The 11,871-nt window shown below is 43.8% G+C and overlaps 1 protein-coding gene across 1 annotated transcript in view; it reads right to left on the bottom strand.

The window, feature by feature from the left end:
• The window catches only part of kmt2bb (lysine (K)-specific methyltransferase 2Bb), a 96,720-nt gene extending 86,587 nt beyond the window's left edge, over positions 1-10,133 (bottom strand). Inside the window, exons 1-2 of the mRNA XM_062539804.1 lie at positions 10,057-10,133; positions 9,681-9,903 (exon numbers count right to left, since the gene is read on the bottom strand). Of these exons, the coding sequence (XP_062395788.1) occupies positions 9,681-9,903; positions 10,057-10,133 (300 nt within the window). The remainder of the gene's footprint in view (positions 1-9,680; positions 9,904-10,056) is intronic.
• Positions 10,134-11,871: the final 1,738 nt, after the last annotated feature.

Here is an 11,871-nt window from a genome sequence, read left to right on the forward strand (position 1 = left end):
TTCCCGCGCCTATCGTCCAGCTTCGTCTCGCTGGAACTTCAAAACATAAAATGGCTGCAGGGCTGTCAGGACCGATGTGTGGTCTTCCGAAAAAGAACGGGTTTCTCATCTTGAAGGTTGAATTTACTCAATGGAAACGGTAGGAAGTAATCATCCTCTTTTCTTAGATTAATATGGAACCATGTTAAACTATCGTTAGGCTGCAAATGTTGGAAATGTGTGTACGTTTGCAAAGCATCACGGGATTTGAGTTTTCTAATTCGGAATTTAAGATATGTACACAGTCTTGTACCTTTCGCTTTTTTTTACATTTTCTGTTCATTTTTTCACTCGAAATTATAAGTTATATGCCTATGAGTCACATCGTAGCTGGTTAGCCTAAGGCATGGTCTAAAACTCTTTATATACAGATTTTTCCAGAAGTCAATGGGAGAAATGAATGAGAAATTTACTTCCGGACAAGCACCTCTCTCGGAGGAGGGGCGGGACTGTGGAGCTCTATTGTAGTACGATGGTGAAAGACACAGCTTATCAAAAGGGGGACAGCACGAAACCCTTGATCCCAAACAACACCCTGAAGGGCTACCGCCGTTCATTCCGACATGCCAGCACTCCGACATTGACGTCCAATTGTCGTAGTGGAGGCATGTCTCTTTATGGGAGAAAGTCCCACCACTCCGACATTTTTTTTTTCATGGTCGCAGTGGCGGTATTTAACTTTTTTTTCAAACAACGTGCCATTCCGACATGAGGTCATTAATAGGCTATTAATGTCATAACTATATCCAATTGTGTAAAATAATAAAGATTCACATTTAAAATGTCATTGTGAAGACTTCTTGATATGGTTAGGATATGTGTCTGTTGCGTGCACGACTCGGGGAAGTGAAAGCAGTTCTATAGACATGGCAAGTTTTCTTCTCTGTCTCATTATTCGCGGACTAAGTGGAGCTAAATTAAGTTATTATTTTGCTGTCACTTCGTCTGTTTTATGGCCTAGAAGGTTGTATTTGGTATCTGTGGATAGCTCTAGCTCTCCTCTTTTATCTGACATGCAAGCCGTATCTTTTTAACACGACCTAAATCAAACGAAAGTAGCGGTAGCCGAAGCTATATGATTCTTATTTGTTTGTCACTTCGTCTGTTTCTATAACACAAAAGGAGCAATGTGTTTGGTATCAATGGAAAGCTCTGTTTCTCCTCTTTCATTTGATATGCATGTTATGGCTGTGTGATGCCTGGTCCCGGAGTAATTCAAGCGAGAGCAGTGGCTGCGTGGGTGAACGAAGACTGTAAATATGATGCCAACTTTCTTTTAAATTCATGATTTTATTTTTATTTTCATACTTGATCGTACAGACGTGTCTAGTCTCGTTGGAAAGGTTCTGAGCTCTTTCATGCAATATAGGTCTCATCTCGCTGTGACTAATAATAGCAGAGCAATGTAACAAGAATGGGTGTGTTTTTTGACGCACTTTGCGTCCGTCGGGCTCATAGGGTCCGTTAAATTGACGTGGAAAAAAAATAGGATTTGTACACTGTCGGAATGGGGGTGCTAAAATGTGTCGGATTGGCAGCATGTCGGAATAACACCATGTCTGAATAGCGGCATGTCGGACGAAAGGGATGTCGGACTGGCAGGATGTCGGACTGCCGACATGTAACCCCCTGAAGACCCCAACACACTTCACCTATCCTTGGGAGAGCTGCGGCACATTTGGACGTTTTGTTTACCACTCCACAAAGGACCTTGGACGCAACATCACAAGAAAGATTGGATTACTTTACAGTAGTGGACCTCCTGTGGGCAGAATAACCCCAAACAGCAAGTATCTAGATAGTCAGGTGGTCTACCTTGGCTGTCAGACAAATACACTGATTTCACACATGTACACATTCCACATGTATGCACCACACGAAGAGGAAGAGACAAACACAATGTTTCCACACCTATACACGTTCTCCACATTTAAGCACCACACGAAAAGGAGGATACAACTTGCTACGGTTGGCGTTGCCCAACAACACACCCAGAGACAACACACCCAGTTGACCCAAGTGCTTGAGTGCTCGTGAAAGACTTGAGGTGAAAACTGGAATCAAGGAAGATGGCGCGGGCCATGAAATCATCAAACACCAACGACCGTGAAGATCACAGAAAGAGACTTAGCCAAGTACAGTGGCGGTTGCTGCTCATTGGAATAGGGGAAGCTCTGATAAAAATGGTCAACTATTAAATTAATATTATTGCTGTATATATTGTATATTTGAGGGGGAAATATATCTTAAAACAGAATAGACCAAACAGTAGCCTAGACGAATCCGGCACTGGATTCGTCAGATACGTAGGGTCGAGACATTGCAGCTGGCTTGGTTAGATTAGAACTACTGTAAGCTTACATTTTACCAGTTCACTTTGGGGGGTTAAATATGCTATTTGGTAGCCTACTAGAGTTATAGTACGTGACTATTCTATGTTCATATGTCTTGCTGTTTTATTTGGAATCTCCCATGGTGGGGAATGCTATCAAATAGCTTATAAAATTCAAGTAAACATTAGCAATTTAGCCAAGCAACACAGTTATTATAGCGAGCTATGTGGCTAGCCTACAACTTAGCCTTTACACACAACTGAAAGAAATGCGAATCACGAACTCTGTAACTCCACATTACGGTTTTATTGATAGGATATGTTGTGTACAACATGCAATAGAATTAAAAATGTGAGCCTTGCCTCTCGAGTTCACCTGCCAACCCTGTAAGGTTCCGTAACTTTCACGCATCCCTGAACTTGAAACCAGAGCCCGTCTCTGTTGAAACTTCCTGTGCAATCGCGAAATATGCTTGTCAATCAAAAAAAATGACGGTTCCTCCAATCATCATACAGAAGCTCGGCATCCGAGCCATCCCACTGTCCCATTCACCCCCAGAGAGGCCGGGCTTCCCTGGATATGACGATTTTGCGGCGTTTATCCAATATTAATCTAGCTTTTCCTGCACTAAGACCAGCCCACTCCGTAGTGCCATCGAAGTCCAGTGAGGCCGAGCCTCTATGGGGATTTTAATGGATCGTGTCGTCACAGCAATGCATTAGACGTGCGAAATCACGATAGATGACAGGCAAAACCTTGTTGCAAAACGAAACTATAACGATATAGCCATGAAGGTGAACACGTTTTTAGCATGTTCTAGTTGGAATATTAGGCTTGCTAATGTAGCTCATAATAAGCATTATTTCATGCAATTTCCCGTGATATTTTAGAGGAGGCTGAGCCTCCCCTGCACTCAATGAGCAATCGCCTCTGGCCAAGTACCTTTCCGGAAATGTCGCAGCTGCAGCTAGCAACGTTTTAACAACACTTTATTAACATTTCCGGAAAGGTACGGACTCGATTAAATTCATTCTGGACTCTCTATCCGACCACATAAAGACGTGGGGATACTTCGGTTTGGCTTTAGGGATCCTCTACTCACTACCACGTAAGTGTAGTGTTGTTTGGAACAGTAGAAGAGGTATAAAAATAGCGTTTTGTAGCGGCAAAAGGACATGCCCGAGTCACTTCCAGGCTAACGAGTTTTGGCTAAAAACGGCGAGCTCGAACTTTCTCAAAATACATCCGAATGACATGATTTTGGTGTCAACTCAACGTATGTACTCCCAATAGTCCGAAAAATTGATCCAAAGTGCATTTCACTCCGGATTATCCCTTTAAACAAACGGGAACAACATCACCCAAACATGCTGTTTTAACTGGGTGAAAGTGAAACTGAAGTTTTCCCACATACAGTATCCTCGTTGGTCTAAGTGTTCAGAAATAGTTGTGCGAATCCGTGATAAAACCTCCGTTTCAATAGCTAAGATAAACGAAAGGCCAAACTGCATGAACAAATTATGCATTCATAGCCATAGCGTTTCTGTTGCAATCAAAATCAACCTAAGCGAACATGGTCTCACACCCAACTCGTTGAACGAGGACGCATGCAGCCGTGAACGTCACTGCTGTTCATATGTCAATCATCACGTAAAGCCCGCCCTGTGAAATGGGATTGGTCCGAGCCGAAGTGTATCTCGAATAGTAGCAGCTGAACGGAGCAGTGCCAGACCAAAGTTCCCTGCAGAAAAAGAATGGAGGCGGGGCTAAACTTCGGTCTGGCATCCAGGCTAGCATCATCTGCCCTAGACGAAGATATCTGTGGAACAAACAGCTAGCGTTTCGCACTAGAGCAGTGCTCACGGAAAACAACGACACCTACTGTGTAGACCTAGCCTATGTCACAAGAAGAAAAATTCAGCTAGCATGTTTTTCCCATTCAACAACACAAATGACTCTGTTTACGCAACAGCAAGTCTGTATACCACCCCCAAATGTTTAGAATATTTTTGTCATTATTGTGCTTCATGCAACCTGCTTTTGATTTACGTAATGTGTGAAAGTGTTAAACTTTCAAATGGGGGAAATGTAGTAGAAATATTTTATCATTGCCTTAAGCCCACCTTACTCTGTCCACGATGGTCTAGATGGGTGTGTTTTCGACTCGGCAGTTGGTATCACATGGCCTCAACTTATCGCGGGAGCAAGGCGTGGCCAGGTGGCTGCTCAGCAGCGGAGCAGCAGCTCTAGAGGTACTGCGGAGCGCAGCGGAGCCTAGACCCTGCCTTCATGACGTCAGGACTTTGCCCCAATTGGCTTTTACATCCCTGACGTATGTGCAGGTGTTTAGATGCCTCTTCATATCCACAAGGGTCCGTGCGGGTCCGTGCCTCATGTTTCGTCACATGGTCACATCTAGACCACGGGAAGTAGAGAGTGTACAACTTCATAGCAGCGTTTGTATCCCCGCCCCTATGAAGGGTCAAAGTAACAATAATTAAATATAAAGTAAATTACAAAGTAAAATGTCATGTAAGTCATATCACCAGTATCAAATTTAAATATATCAACGATTATTAAATGTAATCTAATTTAAAGTTTAAATCAATGTAATTTGAATTTTGAATTACATTAAACTTTAAATCAATTGAATAAGAAGTTGAATTAATTTGAAGTCATACATTACATTTACATTTCCCTGTTGTTCTCATTTTGAATGAGACTTAAAATTTCAGCCTCATGCAATTCCGTGCGCCACCATTTAATTCGAACGCCTTTACTTCAAACTTTGGACTTTGGTACTTCAAGGTTGTACTGTCACCTGTCAATCATGCTATGTCCCCCGCCCCCCGCCCATCCACTGAATCTGAGTTGATTTATCAGGTCTTTAGGAAGACTCACTCACACCAGGCGAAATTATCACCACGTTGTACACTGTAGGCTACACAGAGGTGGGAAAAAAACAAATCAATGGCGGTGGCTCCGGGGGTCGTAACTGGAAGTATTAAATGTGAATAAAGGTTTCTTGACCACTTTTAATGGCTTATTTTGATACGGTTTATTGTTTATATGCTAAACAAATGTGTTCAGGACACACTATCATTGAAGGTTGGCTTGTTAGCTTGTTAGCTTGTTGACCCATTATAACCAATTGAAAACACATAGCAAGCTAGGCGACTAGATAGTTAGCACGCTGATATGAACTGTGGTGTTTCTGTAGATTATGAATTGTTGTCAACATGAAAACATTCAAACGGATTTTTGTGTGTATGCCACTTGAACATACTTGGGCTAAATAAACCCCTGAATGTAATCTGAAGCACTGGACTGTCTAGCTAACTAAACACTGAGCTAACCACTAACCACTAAGCTAACCTGTTGACCACTGAGCCGAAACGCTAGGTGTGTGACAACTGGACAACACCCCCTGGGTGAAATTTTAGCAAGCGTAGGCTATTTTGCGCAAAGACAGTAGAAGATCTCGCATGGTGACATGCTCTGTGGAAACCCAGCGTCAGACGAAGGACGAAGGCTCTAGTGATGGTGATGAAGTGGGGGAAACTATTACCAAAGAACTGATAAATCGACTCAGATTCAGTGGATGGGCGGGGGGCGGGGGACATAGCATGATTGACAGGTGACAGTACAACCTTGAAGTACCAAAGTCCAAAGTCTGAAGTAAAGGCGTTCGAATTAAATGGTGGCGCACGGAATTGCATGAGGCTGAAATGTTAAGTCTTATTCCAAATGAGAACAACAGGCAAATAAATGTGATGTATGACTTCAAATTAATTCAACTTCTTATTCAATTGATTTAAAGTTTAATGTAATTCAAAATTCAAATGACATTGATTTAAACTTTACATTAGATTACATTTAATAATCGTTGATATATTTAAATTTGATACTTGGTGATATGACTTACATGACATTTTACTTTGTAATTTACTTTATATTTAATTATTGTTACTTTGACCCTTCATACGCCCCTGCTGCCGCCGGCAGATCTCGCTGCTGCAAGAGGTCAACTTGAACGAGCCTATTGTTGATGAGGTCTTTCTTCTTGATTGAATCAAGAAGAGGCAAGGCCTTTAAATGCAGAGAGACCACACAGCCCAGGAGACTAAGTAGGCCACCGCCCTAAGTGGTGTGCTGCACTAGGTCTCCGGCCGTATAGTCTTGAACTGTTGTTAGCTAATAAATGTCTTAACATGCTTTATTGAGAGGAGACGTTTTAAATGGGAAAATTACCGGAAATCTTAGTCACTTTTAAGCATGATGCTATCAGGCGAGATGCCTACAATACCTGCACTCACAAGAATCCTTAAAAAAACTGCTGGAATTCTGACACTACATATTTCACTAAAGGGGAAACATGCCCAACGCGTTTGAATGAATGGATGGCCAGAAGTTCATCGCCAGAAAGCTACCATTAAGTGATTCCAGCCGTGTCTAAAAACAATTAGCGTTAACGTTACATAATGTTATAATAACTGAAATCGCACCAAAACGGGGTAAAGACAGCTGTCTTCTCTCTATCCTTGTCACTCATAGCCACTTGAAAGTAACCCATGTCAGGTCCAAAGTGGGGAACAGCTGTGCCTTGCCCAGTGCATGAAGCGACTCCTCTATCCGTGGAAGTGGTATGCATCTTTGCACATGACCATGTTCAGCTTTCTGTAGTCCCAGTCAGGGCCGGCATGGGGCCTCTTTTCAGCCCGGGAATTTCAAGCCCGATACCGGCCCACTTTTTCCATGGTTTTGGAAATCTATCTATCTATCTATCTTCTATCTATCTATTAATGCAAGGAACGTCTGTCTGTGTGTCACTCTGTCTGTCTGTCTGTGGCACGCATAACTCTCGAACCACCCATCTGACTGCCCTAAAATTTGGCACATGTATTGCTAATGACATGCGTGTGTGCAGTGCAAAGTTTGGTCGTGTTCGGACAACAAATGACAAAGATATCGTTAAATTAAGCAAAATACACTTCTACCGCAATCCCACAATTCTACCGCTCTCCGCACTAGCCACTCCCCTTCTCATCTCACTCCAGCATAGAAACAAAAAAAGCCCATTTCGCTGACAAACTCACCACGTGTTGCCATTCATGGAAATTACGATGTCTCACTTAAACAACGGACCGTTTCAAGATTGTTGATCGTGGATAAACATGCTGAGTCCGACACACATGCACCCATGTTGGTAAGCAGGCTGTTAAAGGAATAGTTCGGAATTTTGGACATAGGACCTCATTTCCAACTTAGTCGGGGTGATATAGGTTGGTGAAGACCATTTTCAGTTTATTTCTGCGCTTCCTTGAGTTGCAGCGTTCATCTCGTGCTAACCTGGTGCCGAGATAACGCAAGTCAACGGTAACATCCAGCCTGCCACTGAAAACACTCCACAGAACACCCGAAACAAATAAATTATAACGTCAGACTGTCAATGCACATGCCTGTGTTGATAGAACAATGTTAGAAATAAAACTAACCTTGCATCGCATTGCAATAGCCTACTTTGTTCCCTGTATGGCAGTGGCAGATTGATATTGAGAAACTAGTCCCTCAAAATGTAATAAATCATTGAGTTGCAAGGTTAGTTTTATTTCTAAAATCATTCTATCAACACGGACATGTATATCGATAGTCTGACGTTTTAATTGACTTGTCTCGGGTGTGCGGTGGAGTGACTAAGACTGTTGTTGATGTCAGACTGATGTTACCGTAGAAATGCGTTAGCTCAGAACCAGCGTTAGCAAAGGGGGACGCTGCAACTGAAGGAAGGGGGTAAACGCGATAAAAACGGTCTCCACCGACCTATATCACCTCGGTAAAGTTGGAAATGAGGTCCTATGTCCAAAATTCCGAACTATTCCTTTAAAGTCACGTAACGTTGCATAGGCTACTACATCAACAACCGCGCTTGCCTACTGCCCTAGCGGTTCGTTTGCCTGATCAGGTTGCTGATCTTGCAAAAATATGCCGACTTGAGCTTTCAAATGATATTTGCAGCTAGGTGCTGTGATAAACTTAACGAAACGTAATGAAAATTAACGTTGGATACATTCAGTTTATTCATATTTCCATTGTGCACATAGAGCTTCATCCACCTCCACACCCATTACTCTCGGTGGTAGCCTATATTTCACAAACTAGTCAACACATAGCTAACCATACATCAAAATAAACAGCAGACCTATATCGGACACGAGGATATGAAGCATTCCTCTGTACAATACGCGGATCCCGAGTAATCCGGTTTTGCAATTGCAGCAAATTTCTACATGTTATCCAACTTCGGAAAATCTAATAATCAAAAGTCATGGCATGGCATGCACAGATCAACTGTGCTTAGATATTTCTATCAGCATGCTTCAGGTGACACGGATGCTGACAGCCTGATGAGACAGCTTAAACAATGTATTTCACACTTGCTGGAGACCCTGGCGTGTACAGCTGCGGTAGGGCCGGCCCTGCTATCGGTAGCCTGTCTGAGAAAACATATTTTGGAAAAGACATGCTATTGACCCAACCAACTCTATTTTGGGAGGGGAGAACTCCCTGGCATGGTAGCTACAGCCCATCAGAGGCTGCTGTGTCAGAATGCGGAACGTCTGTTGCCTACTTTAAGAGAAGATGGACTAACGTGACAAATGTAAAAAAAATAAAAAATAATTCTCGACTGCCCAAAAGTGAAGCGGCCCACCGGGAAATCTCCCGATTCTCCCAATTACCCACCCCAGCGCACACTCCCGTCTTTTTTTTTTTTCGCATAATGACCACTGGCTATGCCCAGGGGCTGCTACTCTCTTTGAGGATGCCTTGCCCCACCAGGTAAATGTCGCTTGAACTTTTGGTATGATTGAGGTGGAACTCTCCGGTGTCTTTGTTTGATCGGGTGGGTGTCAGCAGTTTATAATATGTTATGTTTCACTGTAGTTGTGTAGCCATAGTAATTGCCGTGGCTTGAGAAGGCATCCCGTAGCTCTTCAACAGTGCACTAAGCTTTACATGCTGTGCTGAGTTAAGCTCTTCTGCAGCTACCTGTACTGGAAGAGGCATAGGGTGCCTCTCAACATGCCTCCTCGATCCTCGATGCTCGATCCTCGAGGGGCGTTCCCACTGATCTATAACTAACACTGGATAGACTATCCCATTGTTTCCCCCCCATCATTCTTTATGTAGATCAGTGAGGATCGAGGCATCGAGGAGCGAGGGAGGACGTATAAACGCTGCACGAGAGGCACCCATAGCCTACTCTGGTGTCCGTCTTCGGTAGCGTGAACACTGTTCAACATGCAATACCCCATCCATTTCCTCAAACCCCACCACCTCTTTTGGGTAGATCCTCTGTGACTTGGACACCACAGCTACACTGGCCTTGGGCATTAGTTTTATGGCCTTCTCACTGGTGTTCATAACCCTGACAGGGACTTTTCCACCTGCTACCTTTCCAAGTGTGTTGGCAACCAGAAGCCACCTCCGGATGCTGATCTTTGGAGTGGCTTCCACCAGGAATGGCATTCCACTGTTGGAGCCACCAGCCTTCAATCAGCTTCTCACTGTATGGTGGGATGGTGATCACTTCTCTGCTAGCCACCTTGACAAACCCAATTTTGCCATCTGAATCAACAAATTCTACCTCATTCTTGACCCTCGCCAACAAACGACGGACACTTGCCTCTGGTGGAGCAGCCTTTTCATCCTCTTTCCATCCACACCCGGCAGAGAGGTCACTAGATCTTTGATGATGTTCATCCCCATAATGCCAGGGGCATTTTTACATCTTTACAACATCCAGATGGGTGTCTCTCAGTATGAGGAGTGGTTCCAAAACACTCCACATCTGCTTCAAGACACCCAAGGACCGGCATGTTCAGTCCATTGGCTGCAGTCAGCTCCACCCAATGGGTGGACTTCAGCTGTTCCTCCCCGAAGTGTTCTCTAAAGTGAGACTCTTTGATGGTGGTGACCTCAGACCCAGTGTCCCAAAGGCAGCTTGTCTTCACTCCAGAGATCATCAGGTCAACAGTCCAGCAGTCACCAAATGCATTTTGTTTCAGGAACTGGTCGACTTCAGTGTCAACGCAGTCTGCCAGCCCACTCCTGACCATCAATTAACCAGGGGGCCTTGGTTCGCTCTCTGGTGGAGTATTCTGTGCACTGTCTGCCTCTCCTGGAGCATGTCTTTGCCAGGTGACTTGGCCATGGGTACAATGTTGACTGGTGTGACCGGTCTCTCCACATGTGTAGCAGATATACTGACCTTCCTGGTCTCTTAACTCATTGGCTGCCAGCCATTTTCAGTGCAGAGCGCTCCATACTGCCAGACGTTTTACAGCATTTTGACTGTTTTTCCAAGATCCACCGAACGGTGGGCTTTATGACTATGTAAACACTGAAGGTACCAAATGAAAGAGTAGACTCTCTTCTTTCACCAGGAAAAAACAGTTTGTTTCTATCGTTTTCCATTCTTTAGTAATCGTCAGAAAAAAATGGAGAAAACAATCTTTTTGTGAAAATCAACTTTTAACGTTAGCGTTTCAGTAGTATGTCAACCACGATTGCACTGTTATCTCGTCAGTCTCGTCAAGGTTGCTAGGGACTCTGATGGTCGCTATAGACTCTGAACAGGACAGTAGACTTAGCAAGCTAGCACTAGCAAAGTTGTTGTTAGTCTATATAGCAATATCCAATGTAAATGGATCATACCGTTCACATGTTTTCCATCCTTGATGTAAGAAGTAAGCATATTTATTCCCTGCACCGCGTGCAAACTAGATCCACTGTGGTCGATCTTCAGTGTGTTAGCTTGTTGTATGTCTCTACATGTGCACTCTGCAGGCAGATACTAATCATCCAAATGGCACTGCTGCCATCTAGCGGTTCGGATCGCTAGTACGGTCTGTTTGAAAGCCTGAAACTCTGCCAGATCGTTCCCATGCCCACCCATGAGCCCTCCCCGTTGAAAAATGCAATTGACGTCTAGACGTCAATGGCAGTCAACGTATGTGTCTAAATTGACGTTTAAAGACGTCAATGGCAGTGAATGAGTTAATGGCTCTCTCTTTGAGGCACGAGGTGGTCATCTGCTTCAGGGTTCCATTGCAAAGGTGGTGAGCAGTGTGCAAATAAATATTCGACTTTCAGTGGAGGTGCTGATGACAGCGAGGGAGAAATGTCTGACTGAATGAATGTTCTTTGGAGGAGACATTTGATGTTTGTGATGTGTACAAGGCCAGCCTTGCAACATGTTATTCTTGATATGGTTGCTTTCGGAAATCTGTGATACAACTTAAGGCTGGCTTACATTGCACGATTTTGGCCTGTTTTAACAGTCGGCGACTAAATTTCCAAAATCGGGCGGAAATCTTGGGAGTTGTGCTAGAATCGCAGCGCGCTCCCGTCATCTAAATCGTTTAGTGTAAGGTGCCAATCTTAGCGGTTTTAAGTCCGTCGGAGGCAGTCTTTCTCTAGTTTTGCCGTTACGACAATA

The sequence above is a fragment of the Sardina pilchardus genome, chromosome 6 (assembly GCF_963854185.1).
Source record: "Sardina pilchardus chromosome 6, fSarPil1.1, whole genome shotgun sequence".
Classification (NCBI taxonomy): Eukaryota; Metazoa; Chordata; class Actinopteri; order Clupeiformes; family Clupeidae; genus Sardina; species Sardina pilchardus.